This window comes from Ylistrum balloti, unplaced genomic scaffold (genome assembly GCF_031769215.1).
Source record: "Ylistrum balloti isolate Yb309-2 unplaced genomic scaffold, AGI_CSIRO_Ybal_v1 Utg369650, whole genome shotgun sequence".
NCBI classification, from domain to species: domain Eukaryota; kingdom Metazoa; phylum Mollusca; class Bivalvia; order Pectinida; family Pectinidae; genus Ylistrum; species Ylistrum balloti.
Genome location: NW_026781906.1, coordinates 1,007,032 through 1,025,734, shown reverse-complemented (window position 1 = coordinate 1,025,734; position 18,703 = coordinate 1,007,032). Strand labels below are relative to the sequence as shown.

The 18,703-nt window shown below is 41.5% G+C and overlaps 1 protein-coding gene across 1 annotated transcript in view; it reads left to right on the top strand.

The window, feature by feature from the left end:
- LOC132556685 (uncharacterized) overlaps nucleotides 1-18,703 on the top strand; it is a 64,902-nt gene that overhangs the window by 23,222 nt on the left and 22,977 nt on the right. Inside the window, exons 6-7 of the mRNA XM_060221122.1 lie at nucleotides 2,844-3,019; nucleotides 17,778-17,935. Of these exons, the coding sequence (XP_060077105.1) occupies nucleotides 2,844-3,019; nucleotides 17,778-17,935 (334 nt within the window). The remainder of the gene's footprint in view (nucleotides 1-2,843; nucleotides 3,020-17,777; nucleotides 17,936-18,703) is intronic.

Genomic DNA, 18,703 nt, shown 5'->3' with positions numbered 1-18,703 from the left:
TTACCAATCTAATATAGTTAACCTCCCATCGCTTGATGTGTTCCCAATCCAACAAAGTTTACCTCCAGTCATATGATGTGTTACCAATCCAGCAAAGTTTACCGCCAGTCACTTGATGTGTTCTCAATCCAGCAAAGTTTACCTCCAGGCACTTGATGTGTTCTCAATCCAGCAAAGTTTACCTCCAGTCACATGATGTGTTCACAATCCAACAAAATTTACCTCCCATCACTTGATGTGTTCCCAATCCAACAAAATTTACCTCCCATCACTTGATGTGTTCCCAATCCAACAAAATTTACCTCCAGGCACTTGATGTGTTCTCAATCCAGCAAAGTTTACCTCCAGGCACTTGATGTGTTCCCAACCCAACAAAATTTACCTCCAGGCACTTAATGTGTTCCCAATCCAACAAAATTTACCTCCAGGCACTTGATGTGTTCCCAATCCAACAAAATTTACCTCCCATCACTTGATGTGTTCCCAACCCAACAAAATTTACCTCCAGGCACTTGATGTGTTCCCAACCCAACAAAATTTACCTCCAGGCACTTGACTACTTAGATTGTGTTCCCATTCAAGTTTCTCCTACTTTAACCAATGATCAGCTTAGTTTGTCATTCACACTTGCATCCAATCCTCTTTCCCAGTAGGCCTGTAAGATTGACCAACAGTTAATATATATGCTTGCTTTCATCAATTTTTCTTCCTTTCCACTCACCCTCACATTGCCATATGTACTTTTCATTGTAAAGTCAAGGTCATATTAACTAATACTATGTGTTAGACATATTGTATTTTAAACTATTTCTTCTAAATGAATGCCAGCACAGACATGACTTTAGAAACAACATGTATATTATTTCAAATATCAGTGATGATGTACCGGATTAACCCTCAGGGCTAGACTGGCCTTCAGAAAACAGTCAGCACCGATCCTGTTGAGAAATTGTCCTGAGTTGAGTGTGACAGACTGTGCATGGGACGCCAGAGATGTAACTCTAGACAGGAGCTACATATACCTCAATCTCTCCATCAGTAACTTAAATCAAGCAGTGTCACTTTGCCGACATATCCACACAGAAGAGATTGGTAAACGGTTACACTATCTCACTCAGTTGAAATCGGTTAGCATGTCCTTGTTTTTCAAACTAATCTTATACTCTAAACTGGACTTACAACTTTAAATACCAAATAGATCCTACAGAGACCCTAATTAGTTTAGTCTTTTCGCTTATAACAGTCATCATCATACTTTGCATGGTAGTTTTTGGAGATTTTGCATGTTATATATCAAACTTGGCAGAATATTGAGCTGATACAATCTAAATGTACTTGATTTGGTTCAAACAAATCATAGCACATCATCGCTATTTGGCAAATTATCACATTTGGTCATCCATGGTAATTTTTTATGAACATACAGAAACTGTGATAAGTGTAATCATATTTTAGTGCAGTAACCACGAAAATAAGATTACCACTTAATTATATATGTTTACCAGTAAATATGGCAGCTGGCAGTTGATTTATAAGATTATAAATTGAATTATAATTATGGATTGGTTTGGTTTTCAATTGCTTTACTTGTTCATTTCACTGTAAAAGTTATTTTATCCATTTTTATTGTTTTCTTTTAAAGCTTTTTGAAATTTTGATGCATGATTACTAACAATGACCCTGTGTATGTTCATATAACCACACTCTAACACAACCTAAAGTGAGTGTAGGTGTAGAACACAAAATTTTACCAACATCTGGGAAATATATGTGTGTGTTATATTGTATACAGTACATTAGTAATATATTTCATGGAAGTAACTGTTGTCTGTGTTGATGACAATATCTGACATTTTGTTGTCTTTTGCTGTATACCATATATTAACATAGATCTCTCTTGAAAACAACAAAGCATTTTGTTTACCTAATGATTTTTTAAGACAAAACTAAATGCTTGTTTAGTTGAATTTTGGTAGGAATGGTTTGATATTGTAGATAGCAGTCCGATTGTGACACAGGACAACCATATAACAGCTTGACTGAGATAGTCCAGACTTGTGTGGTGTAACAAATATCAGAAATAAAATGTCAATGGATGACACCACCTCTATCAAACTATGACACTGTAATTTACATAATGAATGTTTGTATCAGTGGTACAGATGTTTGTATCAGTGGTACAGATGTTTGTATCAGTGGTACAGATGATGTTTGTATCAGTGGTACAGATGTTTGTATCAGTGGTACAGATGTTTGTATCAGTGGTACAGATGTTTGTATCAGTGGTACAGATGATGTTTGTATCAGTGGTACAGATGTTTGTATCAGTGGTACAGATGATGTTTGTATCAGTGGTACAGATGATGTTTGTATCAGTGGTACAGATGTTTGTATCAGTGGTACAGATGATGTTTGTATCAGTGGTACAGATGTTTGTATCAGTGGTACAGATGTTTGTATCAGTGGTACAGATGATGTTTGTATCAGTGGTACAGATGTTTGTATCAGTGGTACAGATGATGTTTGTATCAGTGGTACAGATGATGTTTGTATCAGTGGTACAGATGTTTGTATCAGTGGTACAGATGTTTGTATCAGTGGTACAGATGATGTTTGTATCAGGGGTGCAGATGTTTTGTTTCTCTTGACTTTTTTTTAATTTTGATAAATGATAATGTATTGTTTACCTTTCTTGATCAGCATTTTAATGATCCCAAAAATGATAAAAATTTCGAATTTAATGTAGAGCACACATTATAAGATTAAATACGCATCAAGATATTTATATTAACATTCTTTATGAATGTTTTGTGTATATTTGAAGATGATATTTAAATGTTTAGGTATAATGGGGCAAGTAATATATGTCCACACATGGAAAACATGACAGTGTGTACCTGGGAAACTACCGACGCCTCCTTGGACACTAGCCCTTGGCATTTCAAACTGACTGTATACAACACTCAGGTTAATGACAGTGAGGAGGGACCCTGGATAACAAAAATCGTCAAAGATAACGGTAAATTGGCCTTTTCTTAAACAGAGTTATAGACACCAGCATGAATGGCTAGAGCATTGGTAGGACTATTGACTTTGGGAACTGGATAGTTTGTGATTGGCTGGACAAGACTTTTCAAACGAATTTTGTTCTGTATCTGGCAAAGTTTGTTTTTTATCTCAAAGACATTTTCCTTTATCTGAGGTTTTTTGGCCTAGTACAGACTTTCAGTCCTGGTAGGAAATGTCCTGATAGAGGCTTTCTGTCCTAGTAGAGACTTTCAGTCCTGGTAGGAAATGTCCTGATAGAGACTTTCTGTCCTAGTAGAGACTTTCAGTCCTGGTAGGAAATGTCCTGATAGAGACTTTCTGTCCGAGTAGAGACTTTCAGTCCAGGTAGGAAATGTCCTGATAGAGGCTTCCTGTCCTAGTAGAGACTTTCAGTCCTGGTAGGAAATGTCCTGATAGAGGCTTCCTGTCCTGGTAGAGACTTTCAGTCCTGGTAGGAAATGTCCTGATAGAGGCTTCCTGTCCTAGTAGAGACTTTCAGTCCTGGTAGGAAATGTCCTGATAGAGGCTTTCTGTCCTAGTAGAGACTTTCAGTCCTGGTAGGAAATGTCCTGATAGAGGCTTCCTGTCCTAGTAGAGACTTTCAGTCCTGGTAGGAAATGTCCTGATAGAGGCTTTCTGTCCTAGTAGAGACTTTCAGTCCTGGTAGGAAATGTCCTGATAGAGGCTTCCTGTCCTAGTAGAGACTTTCAGTCCTGGTAGGAAATGTCCTGATAGAGGCTTCCTGTCCTAGTAGAGACTTTCAGTCCAGGTAGGAAATGTCCTGATAGAGGCTTCCTGTCCTAGTAGAGACTTTCAGTCCTGGTAGGAAATGTCCTGATAGAGACTTTCTATCCTAGTTGAGACTTTCAGTCCTGGTAGGAAATGTCCTGATAGAGGCTTCCTGTCCTAGTAGAGACTTTCAGTCCTGGTAGGAAATGTCCTGATAGAGACTTTCAGTCCTGGTAGGAAATGTCCTGCACCAGTATTAAAATACAATGATACATATGTCGCAACAGCACCAGTAAGTAGGGACGTAGTGACCTTTATTGAGACAGGAAAGAGAGAAGCAACGCCTTATAGCATGGCACGGATACCGGGTAGCGGGATCCGGAAGAAATGTCACATTGCCATCACTGGCGCTACCCTTTTTCTTTGCAAACCAAAAATACCTTTTACAAAACTTCAGATGACACTTTAGACGACACTGAACAAGTCTGACTTCCTGTCATTAAAAGACAAAAACCAAGTCAAAGTTTCAAACATCAGTACAAAACATAGTCTTCAAATGCTGTAGGTGCCCGTTTTGCACGCCTCGACTGATGTACAGCATTGTCACTGGACTGCGAAACAATGTCCTCAACTGCTGCAGGAGTATCCAGTAATGGTACTGGGTTGACTGGAATGTCTATGATAACTGATGAAATATCGGGTTCTGGCGGTGGATCTAGCACTATTGTAGATTGCGGAGTGTCACCGTCCTTGTCTTCAGATTCCTCACCATGTAAGAGTGGCTGGGGAAAGCCTTCTTGTCCCATTACCTTAAAACAATCAGAAAGGCGTACTCAGTAGGATCCTTTTCTAAGCTGGTTACCTGCAAACTTTCGGATATTACACCACGAACCCTCAATGCTTGCGACTAAGTATCGGTCTCTAGATTTGGCTTTATTGCGATCACCGTGGAGGTAGACTAAGTCTCCAGGCACTACTGCAGATGGCAGTTGGGTGCGACCAGATGGCGTCTTGCACTTTTCGCTGTGAGGGTGGTTTTTCAATCGAGCGGAATTCTGTTGGAGAATGATATCCTGATCTGCTAGAGGGATTTATTTGTTGAAACACTGATCTCTTTGTGTCATCATTTCACGAGCAGATAATCCTCGCCCACGTATGCGTGTGTTTAGACGAGCTGTAGCCAAAGACAGAAGAAGAGGAGTCACAGCACGACATCCTGGCTCTAAACGTAATATCTCTTCCTCCAGCTCCTGAATAGCCCTTTCTGCGATGGGGTTTTTGTTGATGTTTTTAGCATTACCCAGTTCTATTGCAAGACGATACTTTTCCAGAGATTCATCATTGATCAATGCTTTAAATCCTGGAGCAGGGTCGGTTCTTATGACGGCAAACGGGCCATCAAGCGGATGGTGCTCAATACATAGCCTAATCAAACCATCACGTAGAGTATCCTTGCGTTCGTTGTCAAGGAGCAACGTAGATGTGAAGGACGTTACACACTCTCGTACCACCAGTATTAACTGTCTGGCACGTTTGATGATGTCAGCCGCAAATTGGCATCCCATCGAATCGGATGGTGGGCCCGTTGTCTGTTCCTGCAGAAATTTAGGTGTCTTCTTTAAGGCTGCACATTGATGACAAGAATCCGACACCCGATGTAGCGCAGTGTCCATATCCAAGGCATATAAAGAACGACAGACGGTTGCTCGCAGCTGATGAAACGTCGGGTGATCGAGCTTGATATGCAGGGAGGTTAGTAGGCCATCAAGGGCATGCCTAGGTACAACGATGCAATCAGTTGATTTCGCCAAAGGTGTGTGGCGTCGTACAACTAAGAGGCCGTCTTTAGAGAGCGTAGCTGCGTTGATGTATCGTTTCACATCACGTGTGTCAGTTTTTTTTTTATTGATGGATGTGTTCCCTGACGAAGGTGGGCTTTTGTTCGACGTAGGTCTGCACATTCAGACTGAATGGATAACCATGCTGCATGGCTAGCAAAGGGTACGCCTGAGGAACTGTCCAGAGTATCTGTTGGTGATACACTACGGACAACAGAGTCAATCGAACAATTGACAAATGTGCAAATTTGGCAAGTGGGCTCCGAGGGAAGAATTGCAGAACCAGCGACATGTCTTATACTAACCTGGTATCTGCTAGCAGTGGATAGGAAGGTGGTCACACGCGGACTAGCAGAGAACTCGCCCCGACACAACTTCCCGAATGCCTGTACACACGGCTTGCTGTCCGTTAAGACACACACAGTGTGACAACTCTGAACGATGTAAGGACTGAAGTGCTTAATGGCGGCTGCAATGGAAAGTGCCTCAATCTCGCATGGAAGCCATGTGCTCTGGTTTTTCCTCAGCTTAGCACTGAAGTAGCCTGCAAGTTCAACTTTATCATCATGTGATAAATAGAGTGTGGCACCAAGTCCAGGGTTTCTCAGTGCACCATCAGTTACAATCCAGAGATGATCCTCTGGACGTGGAAGTGTTACAGATTTGCATGTAGATAGGGCAGACTGAGCACGAGAGAAAGAATTTGACAGCGCATGGGACCAAGCAACAACCTCTTTCGAATCACGGCCTGCAACAGCATCATCCAGCGGGGCGAGGAGACAGGTTGTACTTTTCAGGACTCGCCCAAGAACTTTGTAAGCATCGATGAAGGAGCGGAGTCCCGCGACATTTGATGGCTGAGCACAAGTGGACAGGGCAGCTATGCGATGAGAACTAGCTTGTATGCAACCAAGACGCCAGATCCAACGAAGGATGGTTGTTTGCCGAGGGGCAATGACTGTCTTGTGGGCTGACAGGCACAGGTTGCAATGCCGCAACGATCTCAAAACGCTCTCCCAGATAGTAAGCAGATCTTCCAATGTATTTGCCCCACAATACAAATCGTCAGCTACTTTAGCAACCTTACCCTGTTGGACAAGATCTCCTAGAACACGGCAGGTGAGCTCTTCTAGGGCTGTTTCGGAGCCAGGCATACCCATTGCTGTACGTGTGTACACTCGTACACCCTTGAAAGGCGTAACAACTCCACAGTACTTCATTGAGTCATGGCTCAGCGGTATTTGGTAAAATGCCTGGCTCAAGTCAGTGGTGATAATATACTGCCACTGGGCTATTTGTCGAAGAGTAGAATCAACATCAGGCAACAATGATGGTTGGGGTTTGCAGTAGCGTCCTACATCAGCAAATGCAGTTACCAGACGAAAGCCACCTTTCGGTTTCCTGACCAAAAATGAAGGATTAACATACTCCACCGCAATGCAAAAACAGTAAGAGACTCAAGTTCATCAAACTTTGCTTGTAATTCCTGTAACTGACTTCTTGCATACTGGGGTACCCTGCCCTTGTGTTGAGGTGGTTGAACTGGTCCCATGTTCACGCGACTCTGGAAGGGGCCAACCGCACCATTGTAGCCCGGGAAAAGAGGGTCAAAAACCTCATCATACTCACGAAGAATGGCAATGAACTTGTTATGCATTTCAAATGACATGATATTATCTGGGTCAAGACTGACAGCGTGCGAATGAAGAGAACTAACTCCTTGGCGACGACGCACTGGCACAGAGTTTGGGGGATTGAACGACGTCATCCGGAACGACAGTATAGCGGACCTCACATATGTGGTCATTTTTCCGCACATAAAGCGGATCACGGGTCAGGTTAGGTACTCGGATCTTGCTTGCAACTGTCTGTACAATTGCGGGATCAGGCCACATTTGAGGCTTGTTAGTAAGATAGTCGGCGTGAGGTTCGATGGCAACCTCTTGACACGTAAACTCCTCCGGTAGGTCAAGTTCAATGAATTCACCTGGCCAAATCACTGCCTTTTCCGTTGCGCGTATGACGAAGGCCCTACATACTGCATGACGATCTACTGTAGTTTGGTTGGACCCATACGTTTAGGTGTCCGAATTCTTTAGGATCACTTCCCGCTTGGCTGGTCGTACGGCCACATCATTACGTTCCATGAATGGTATTCCTGCCAATACCTCTGTGTCAAGGTTTTCTACGACTAGTCCCTCGAAGAATAAATTTTGACCATCGCGGGAAAAGTATGTTCGCGTTTCACCAACCACAGGCAACAGTGATGAGCCGTCAGCCTGGTGGGCGGACTGAGTACTTCTGGTAACCGTAACTCCTAGACGTGTAGCACACGTAGACTTTATCATATTGCCAGTCGCGCCGCTGTCGATTGTGAGTCTGACTGGATTATGCCCATGAAATGTATCTAGGTAGGGGGACTGTTTGATCATAACCCGTTGTATGAGGCTAGGCTCTTCTGTAATCTCTGGAACCTCATTAAGGTTGTCATCGATGTCGTAGTCTGAATTGAGGACCTGCCGGGCTTTGGCAAAGAATGATTTGTCTTGTTGAGGTAAAAAAGGGACACTTTGTGAGGAAATGGCTGTCTGGACGACGCGCTTCTTTGCAGAGAGGACAAACTCGCCTTTTTCTCACGGTTGTAGGAGTCGGTTTAGGATACCTTTTTGGAGTGTGCACGGCTGCTCTCATTGCTTTGGCATCTTCGCAAGATTGTAATTCCTCACAAAGGGAGTCAAGAGCCTGGGAAATCTCAGGCTTAATTGAAGCGAGGGTGCGAGCCCTCAAATCAGTACCATACCGTTGCTTGACAAGTTTCAGTAAGTCTGGGTTAATAAGGCGAAGCCACGTGAGTACAAAAAAATTTTCGAGCGAAGGCGACAATTCCTCGTCCTCATCAATGGCACCTCCGTGATGTGTGATACCGGAATCTCGTCGTAAGAGGTTATCCTCGACAAACGCCATAAGACGTTGGTACAGATCTTCCGAGCGCTCGTTCACTTCTAACTTTATTGATGAGAAATCGATGAAATGAGCACCAGTTGATTGGAAGCCATAGTGAATGCGAAGAGATTGCCAAATCTGGTCAGTAGATGTAGAGTTTTTAACAATTGTGTAACGTGAAATCACGGGGCAGTAGTTGGCTATCTGGCCCAGCATCAACTCCAGCATGTTTACTTTCTGTTCACGTGTACGACGATTCGCCGCAGTATCGTCATCATCCACGAAACCCCGATATGGCGATGTACGGGACTTTTTTTCCCAGCAGGCGCCATCGACTAGGAATAGTGCAAAGTTTGTGTCCAAAGACAATGTATACAATAAATTCTGTCTCCAGTTCTCAAAAGAATTCACTGACTCAATTTTGGTCAAACACCACTGCTTTGGCGCCCTATGTGTAGTCGCCATGATTACAATCACGTCCCTATGTGTACCATAGCTATCCACAGTAGACTTCACTACGATGTGAATAGGTAAGCGATTCACTTAAGCTTGAGTAACTGCACTTTTCAGTAGGCTCGTGAGTCCGTAATCGCTGCCACCACGCCAGTATTAAAATACAATGATACATATGTCGCAACAGCACCAGTAAGTAGAGACGTAGTGACCTTTATTGAGACAGGAAAGAGAGAAGCAACGACTAATAGCGGGATCCGAAAGAAATGTCACATGGCCATCACTGGCGCTGATAGAGACTTTCAGTCCTGGTAGAGACTTTCTGTCCTAATAGAGACTTTCAGTCCTGGTAGGAGTTGTCCTGGTTGAGACTTTCTGTCCTAGTAGAGACTTTCAGTCCTGGTAGGAAATGTCCTGATAGAGGCTTCCTGTCCTAGTAGAGACTATCAGTCCAGGTGGGAAATGTCCTGATATAGGCTTTCTGTCCTAGTAGAGACTTTCAGTCCTGGTAGGAAATGTCCTGATAGAGACTTTCTGTCCTAGTAGAGACTTTCAGTCCTGGTAGGAAATGTCCTGATAGAGGCTTCCTGTCCTAGTAGAGACTTTCAGTCCTGGTAGGAAATGTCCTGATAGAGACTTTCTGTCCTAGTAGAGACTTTCAGTCCTGGTAGGAAATGTCCTGATAGAGACTTTCTGTCCTAGTAGAGACTTTCAGTCCTGGTAGGAAATGTCCTGATAGAGGCTTTCTGTTCTGATAAAGACCTTATGTCATAGTAGAATTTGTTTTGCCCTAATAGAAAAATGTCCCGATAGAGACTTGCTTTCCTAGCAGAAAATGTCCTGAAAGAGACTTTCTGTCCTAGTAAAAAATGTCCTGAAAGAGACATTCTGTTCTGATAAAGACCTTATGTCTTAGTAGAAATTTTTTGCCCTAGTATGAAATGTTTTGATAGAGACTTTCTGTCTTAGCAGAGTCCTGTAAGAGACTTTCTGCCCAAGTAGAAAATGTCCTGATAGAGGCTTTCTGTCCTGATAGAGACCTTATGTCCTAGTAGAATTAGTTTTGCCCTAGAAGAAAATGTCCCGATAGAGACTTGCTTTCCTAGCAGAAAATGTTCTGAAAGAAACTTTCTGTCCTAGTAGAAAATGTCCTGATAGAGACTTTCTGTCTTAGCAGAGTCCTGTAAGAGACTCTCTGCCCTGATAGAGACTTTTTGTCTTGTTTGAAACAATTTGTCTTGATAAGGACTGTCCTAGTAAAGACTTTCTATCCTAGTAGAGATTTTCTGTTCTGCTAGAGATTTTCTGTCCTGGTAGAGTTTGTCTTCGTTGAAACTTTGTGTCGTGGTAGAGACTTTTTGTCCTGGTCTTTGAGATTTCACATCTTGTTAGTCACTTGACAGAGTTTGCACTGTTTCTAGATGAGATTGTCCTTATATTGGAGGAAAATGTACTCTCTGGATGATATCATCTTGATTAGATTATACTTAATCCAATAGAAAATATCCAAAGGCGGATGTACTATTTATTGCAGATAGTCCTTAGTCTGATGTGAGATTTTCCTTTATCTGAAGTAGATTGTATCTTGTAGTGGTTGTACTTTATCTGGTAGTGGTTGTACTTTATCTGGTAGTGGTTGTACTTTATCAAGTAGTGGTTGTACTTTATCTGGTAGTGGTTGTACTTTATCAAGTAGTGGTTGTACTTTATCTGGTAGTGGTTGTACTTTATCAAGTAGTGGTTGTACTTTATCTGGTAGTGGTTGTACTTTATCTGGTAGTGGTTGTACTTTATCTGGTAGTGGTTGTACTTTATCTGGTAGTGGTTGTACTTTATCTCAAGGGAATGTTACTCATGGTAATATTTGTGTTCTCCCTGCATGATATGAACAGTTTGCATGTTTTCTATAACTTTTTTATAAAGTTCAAGTAAATTAAAAGATATTAACTTCTCTGTTGAAACTGTTTCTACGAAATATAACAATATTTATGTTTCTGCATTTCCAATTGACCATTCATTTTTTGGCTTGATTTTAGCCAACAAAAAACTAAAGAGTTTTTTCTTATGTGTTTTTCATTGAAAAAGAAAAGATATTTTTTTGCACACAAATGAAATCTATTCTTGAGGAAATGTAAGTATTGTGGGATTTGACCTTTCAATCCTAACCATTCTTAATTGTATCTTTGCTTGGAGTTAAGTAACAGTCACTTTGTCAGTTTTTCCATCAAACTGATAAATACTTAAACTCATAATATACTGTCCTGTGGATGCTGTGGGGTTCCTTTCCTTTAAAATTCTACTAGTCCGTCAATATAGTTCACCTTGGTGAGATGGTGGGTCACATGTCAAAAGTAGGGCACTCTTACCTCCATTTTGACCTTTGATCTAAATTGAAGAAAAAAGCTGGTCTGGTCTCCCGCACCTTAATATTGGGAACTTCATACTTGGCATATGGGTTCACCTTGGTAAGATGGTAAAGGAAATTAAAGTTTAGCACTCTGACCAATATTTTGACTTTTGACCTACGTCTTAGGAAAACCTTGTCATAGCCTTATTTCCTACACTACTTATCAAGGGCATTTCGTTCTTAGCTTGTTAGTCAGTTTTGGTTAAACAGTGTTTTGTGTATCAAAAATACATTATGCTAGTCACTCTGACCTACATTTTGACCTTTGACCTAAATCATAGAAAAAATTTTCTATCTGCCACACTACAACTCACGGGAACTTCATACCTGGGATGTGAGATCGTCAAGGTGAGATGGTGTGTCATATATCAACTGAAGGTCACTTTTGCCTATGTGTTGACCTTTGATCTACTTTTAAGAAAAAGATGGCATGGGCCCTTTCTCCCACACTCTTGGTCTACCGTCCTCACTCCTGAAAGTGGGAACCTAATATTTGGGATATGTCTAAATGTGAGATGCTGTCATTAATTTTGAATAATGGACCATCCATCCTCAAATTTTCAGAGTTTTTTAACAAATGATGTCTTCAGTAAGCTGCCATCAATTAGAGTACTGTAATGTATACAAAGTTGAAATAACGTCAGTTGTTAGACCACTTCCTAATATTGTGTGTGCCCTCCCTGAACGGCTGTAGAATCTCTTATTCTGCATGGCTAAAATCCATAAGGACATTGGTTGTCTGTAGAGGAATAGGCAGAAGTTATCTGGGATGTCTGTTGTCTGTAGAGGAATAGGCAGAAGTTATCTGGGATGTCTGTTGTCTGTAGAGGAATAGGCAGAAGTTACCTGGGATGTCTGTTGTCTGTAGAGGAATAGGCAGAAGTTACCTGGGATGTCTGTTGTCTGTAGAGGAATAGGCAGAAGTTACCTGTGGGATGTCTGTTGTCTGTAGAGGAATAGGCAGAAGTTACCTGGGATGTCTGTTGTCTGTAGAGGAATAGGCAGAAGTTACCTGGGATGTCTGTTGTCTGTAGAATAGGCAGAAGTTACCTGGGATGTCTGTTGTCTGTAGAGGAATAGGCAGAAGTTACCTGGGATGTCTGTTGTCTGTAGAGGAATAGGCAGAAGTTACAGAAGTTACTGGGATGTCTGTTGTCTGTAGAGGAATAGGCAGAAGTTACCTGGGATGTCTGTTGTCTGTAGAGGAATAGGCAGAAGTTACCTGGGATGTCTGTTGTCTGTAGAGGAATAGGCAGAAGTTACCTGGGATGTCTGTTGTCTGTAGAGGAATAGGCAGAAGTTACCTGGGATGTCTGTTGTCTGTAGAGGAATAGGCAGAAGTTACCTGGGATGTCTGTTGTCTGTAGAGGAATAGGCAGAAGTTATGTCTGTTGTCTGGGATGTCTGTTGTCTGTAGAGGAATAGGCAGAAGTTACCTGGGATGTCTGTTGTCTGTAGAGGAATAGGCAGAAGTTACCTGGGATGTCTGTTGTCTGTAGAGGAATAGGCAGAAGTTATGGGAGGTTGTCTGTAGAGGAATAGAGAGTTACCTGGGATGTCTGTTGTCTGTAGAGGAATAGGCAGAAGTTACCTGGGATGTCTGTTGTCTGTAGAGGAATAGGCAGAAGTTACCTGGGATGTCTGTTGTCTGTAGAGGAATAGGCAGAAGTTACCTGGGATGTCTGTTGTCTGTAGAGGAATAGGCAGAAGTTACCTGGGATGTCTGTTGTCTGTAGAGGAATAGGCAGAAGTTACCTGGGATGTCTGTGGGATGTCTGTTGTCTGTAGAGGAATAGGCAGAAGTTACCTGGGATGTCTGTTGTCTGTAGAGGAATAGGCAGAAGTTACCTGGGATGTCTGTTGTCTGTTGGGATGTCTGTTGTCTGTAGAGGAATAGGCAGAAGTTACCTGGGATGTCTGTTGTCTGTAGAGGAATAGGCAGAAGTTACCTGGGATGTCTGTTGTCTGTAGAGGAATAGGCAGAAGTTACCTGGGATGTCTGTTGTCTGTAGAGGAATAGGCAGAAGTTACCTGGGATGTCTGTTGTCTGTAGAGGAATAGGCAGAAGTTACCTGGGATGGTTGATGTCTTACCTGGGATGTCTGTAGAGGAATAGGCAGAAGTTACCTGGGATGTCTGTTGTCTGTAGAGGAATAGGCAGAAGTCACCTGGGATGTCTGTTGTCTGTAGAGGAATAGGCAGAAGTTACCTGGGATGTCTGTTGTCTGTAGAGGAATAGGCAGAAGTTACCTGGGATGTCTGTTGTCTGTAGAGGAAAAGGCAGAAGTCATCTGGGATGTCTGTTGTCTGTAGAGGAATAGGCAGAAGTTACCTGGGATGTCTGTTGTCTGTAGAGGAATAGGCAGAAGTTACCTGGGATGTCTGTGTAGAGGAATAGGCAGAAGTTACCTGGGATGTCTGTTGTCTGTAGAGGAATAGGCAGAAGTTACCTGGGATGTCTGTTGTCTGTAGAGGAATAGGCAGAAGTTATCTGGGATGTCTGTTGTCTGTAGAGGAATAGGCAGAAGTTACCTGGGATGTCTGTTGTCTGTAGAGGAATAGGCAGAAGTTACCTGGGATGTCTGTTGTCTGTAGAGGAATAGGCAGAAGTTATCTGGGATGTCTGTTGTCTGTAGAGGAATAGGCAGAAGTTACCTGGGATGTCTGTTGTCTGTAGAGGAATAGGCAGAAGTTATCTGGGATGGCAGAAGTTACCTGGGATGTCTGTTGTCTGTAGAGGAATAGGCAGAAGTTACCTGGGATGTCTGTTGTCTGTAGAGGAATAGGCAGAAGTTACCTGGGATGTCTGTTGTCTGTAGAGGAATAGGCAGAAGTTATCTAGGATGTCTGTTGTCTGTAGAGGAATAGGCAGAAGTTACCTGGGATGTCTGTTGTCTGTAGAGGAATAGGCAGTTATCTGGGATGTCTGGGATGTCTGTGTCTGTTGTCTGTAGAGGAATAGGCAGAAGTTATCTGGGATGTCTGTTGTCTGTAGAGGAATAGGCAGAAGTTAAGTAGGCAGAAGTTACCTGGGATGTCTGTTGTCTGTAGAGGAATAGGCAGAAGTTACCTGGGATGTCTGTTGTCTGTAGAGGAATAGGCAGAAGTTATCTGGGATGTCTGTTGTCTGTAGAGGAATAGGCAGAAGTTATCTGGGATGTCTGTTGTCTGTAGAGGAATAGGCAGAAGTTATCTGGGATGTCTGTTGTCTGTAGAGGAATAGGCAGAAGTTATCTGGGATGTCTGTTGTCTGTAGAGGAATAGGCAGAAGTTATCTGGGATGTCTGTTGTCTGTAGAGGAATAGGCAGAAGTTACCTGGGATGTCTGTTGTCTGTAGAGGAATAGGCAGAAGTTACTGTTGTCTGTAGAGGAATAGGCAGAAGTTACCTGGGATGTCTGTTGTCTGTAGAGGAATAGGCAGAAGTCACCTGGGATGTCTGTTGTCTGTAGAGGAATAGGCAGAAGTCATCTGGGATGTCTGTTGTCTGTAGAGGAATAGGCAGAAGTCATCTGGGATGTCTGTTGTCTGTAGAGGAATAGGCAGAAGTTACCTGGGATGTCTTCTGGGATGTCTGTTGTCTGTAGAGGAATAGGCAGAAGTTATCTGGGATGTCTGTTGTCTGTAGAGGAATTGGGATGTCTGTTGTCTGTAGAGGAATAGGCAGAAGTTATCTGGGATGTCTGTTGTCTGTAGAGGAATAGGCAGAAGTTATCTGGGATGTCTGTTGTCTGTAGAGGAATAGGCAGAAGTTATCTGGGATGTCTGTTGTCTGTAGAGGAATAGGCAGAAGTTATCTGGGATGTCTGTTGTCTGTAGAGGAATAGGCAGAAGTTATCTGGGATGTCTGTTGTCTGTAGAGGAATAGGCAGAAGTTATCTGGGATGTCTGTTGTCTGTAGAGGAATAGGCAGAAGTTATCTGGGATGTCTGTTGTCTGTAGAGGAATAGGCAGAAGTTATCTGGGATGTCTGTTGTCTGTAGAGGAATAGGCAGAAGTTATCTGGGATGTCTGTTGTCTGTAGAGGAATAGGCAGAAGTTATCTGGGATGTCTGTTGTCTGTAGAGGAATAGGCAGAAGTTATCTGGGATGTCTGTTGTCTGTAGAGGAATAGGCAGAAGTTATCTGGGATGTCTGTTGTCTGTAGAGGAATAGGCAGAAGTTATCTGGGATGTCTGTTGTCTGTAGAGGAATAGGCAGAAGTTATCTGGGATGTCTGTTGTCTGTAGAGGAATAGGCAGAAGTTATCTGGGATGTCTGTTGTCTGTAGAGGAATAGGCAGAAGTTATCTGGGATGTCTGTTGTCTGTAGAGGAATAGGCAGAAGTTATCTGGGATGTCTGTTGTCTGTAGAGGAATAGGCAGAAGTTATCTGGGATGTCTGTTGTCTGTAGAGGAATAGGCAGAAGTTATCTGGGATGTCTGTTGTCTGTAGAGGAATAGGCAGAAGTTATCTGGGATGTCTGTTGTCTGTAGAGGAATAGGCAGAAGTTATCTGGGATGTCTGTTGTCTGTAGAGGAATAGGCAGAAGTTATCTGGGATGTTTGTTTGATTTAAAACTCTTCTGTCCAATTTGTCCCACAAGTGTCGCTTGGCATCAAACTTGTGTTATATGTAGACCAATCAATAGAAACAATGTTTAGGAAAGTCATGCTGAAAGGTTAAATGGTACCTTATAATGAAAGACTTGAGGCATCAGGATCTCAATAGCAAACAGTCTGTTAGTTAATCAATTAAGGTATCCAAATCATAGGATGTTCCTCCCCAAACCATAACTGACCCACCCTAAAATATGTCTTACTTCAAAACAAGTTTCTGCAAAACACTCTCCTCAAGGCCAGTGCACATGTTGACAGCTATCTGATTGAAATATTGTAATTGAGATTCATTCGTGAAGAACAGACCTCTTACGTCTCGTACGGAAACATCTGGGCACATGGGCTTTCAACCATCATTTGTGTATAATTCATTTGAAAACTTTATTGAATGTTTCACGGATTATCTTCGATAAATTGCCTTCTGGTGTCTGTTATATCAACAAACTTAAGTCAACATAGTGGTTTACATATCGTAAGAAAAGGTTGTGGCTTATATTCCAATGTGACTTGTATATGAATAAATAAAAGTTATTCATAAAACGGTGTGGTGTTTATACCAGTACAACTTATAGCTCAAAATCCATCTTCTTCTTGAGGAATGCATGGACTTTGTCCCAGTTTGTTCTGAAAAATTCTTGGGTGATGGAGACTTTTGTATAAATGATTTGGTGACCTCTTGGGTGTAGAGGGGTGGGGACCAATGGGGAAATAAATATTAAACCTTAAGTATTCCTTTACATTTAGATTAGGTAAAGCAATTCCAGCAAAATAAAGCCAGGTGATAATACAGGCTTCTTGTAAAATAGGCCATAAACTGTTCCTACCTGTTAATTGATCATCACGGTCTCCTTAATTAACAACTGAAGGGTTGGTAGTTGTGTTGTAATGAGATGGTGATGCCTAAATTGTTCTGTTATATGAGAAATCTTGATTTTCATAGTATTAGTTAAATCATCCAAGTCCTTTGAATGTTTAAGGTAGATAAGGTAGACAGTAAGTAGTGAAACGCTTGGGGCTTTCTCATGCTGCGCATATCAATTTGGTCCATTAGCCCCAAGTAACGGGTTTTTCAATTAATTTTCGACATACATAGTTTCGTATAGTACAGTTATAGTGCATCCGTACAGGACCATTTTCGCCTGGTTCTTCAGTAGAACTCAGGACCTCGCCTGGCGATGTTACCTAGACTGTGTACTATTTTAGCAGTCTTCGTTGTACAGGACTCCTTCGCCTGGCAACAAGCTGATTTTACTCATTTTCAAATTTGTCATGTTTTATTTAATAGTTTAAACCTTCATTCTCGATCAACCAGTGTTCAAAATTTTCATTTATACTTCTCATTCCTACAACCAGGACCACCTTTTCCTATTTCGGACTAGGACTCGCCTGCATGTAGGAATCATACTCATCTTCATTCATACATCTGGTTATCACATAAAGCAGCTGAGACAGCCCTGAATGCAAAATTTTTATATGTTTTCATGTTGTCCAATGTTATGTATATAGATGTTTTGCTATGATCTTATTAGTAGGGTTTTTATATTGGATGTGTTCATTACAATTTTCTAATCGTATATCCATCGTTTGTTGTTGTTTATAAAGTAGTGAAACGAGGAATGCCAACAAAGGGAATGGTATTACAAAAATATTTCTATTAATTACCACCATTATGAAATGTTCTTTCATGGTCATTATTGTAACTATCAATATTTCAATTACAGTTAAACCCTCATTATTGTTACTATCAATGATTTATTTACAGTTAAACCCTCAGCTGTGGAATCATTTCAACAACACTACACAGACAAGAGTACCTGTTTATTACTGACTTGGACGTATGACAAAAGCATTGCTAAATCTAGATTGAAGTACTACAGAATTCAGTACTTTCCTGTGGCAGATCCATCACAGTTGAAAGAGGTATAGTAATTCTTGAGCTCATCATTTTGCCCATAAGGCAATGCAGCACAAGAATTATTCCTAATTATGTCTCACCTTTGCTGCTTTGTAAGTAACTTGTACAACCGTTTTAATGAAAAATGCAGAATACAATCAAAATTGTCTTCTCCTCTCCTACACTACTAGTCATTGGAACTTCATGCCTGGGGTATGGTTTCACCTTGATGAAGTGGGGTAGATGAAGCAATGTGTTTATATCAAAAGTAGGTCACTGTGACCTGTTTTTTAACCTTTGACCTACATAAAAATGAATAAAAGTTTTTTGGTACTCTCTTATTCACAATTTGTTTCTGGAACTTCATACTGGGTTATGAGGTCAACTTGGTGAGTAAATTTGTCATGTATCTAAAGTAGATAACTCTGACCTTTATTATGACCTTTGACCTATATCAAAGAAAGATGTGAGGCGGTATGTCATGTATCAAAAGTTGGTCGCTCTGACCTTTATTTTGAATTTTGACCCACAATGAGTCATTTGGTCAAATGGTATCAGGAATCAGGAATTCCAAGATAGAGGAACTTATTTGTTGGGCGTGGTGATCTTGATACCTTCCTATTGTTAGCTGTGGCAGACTACTTGTAGTAAAAGGTTGACATGTACAGTTTGTTATCATTATTTCTTTCTTGATGGGTCATTCACAAATCTTATATGAAAAATTTGACTTTTGGGAGAGAAAAAAAATTCACAACTTAAAAAGAATTGTTAAAGATCATCAGATGGTTGGAAGC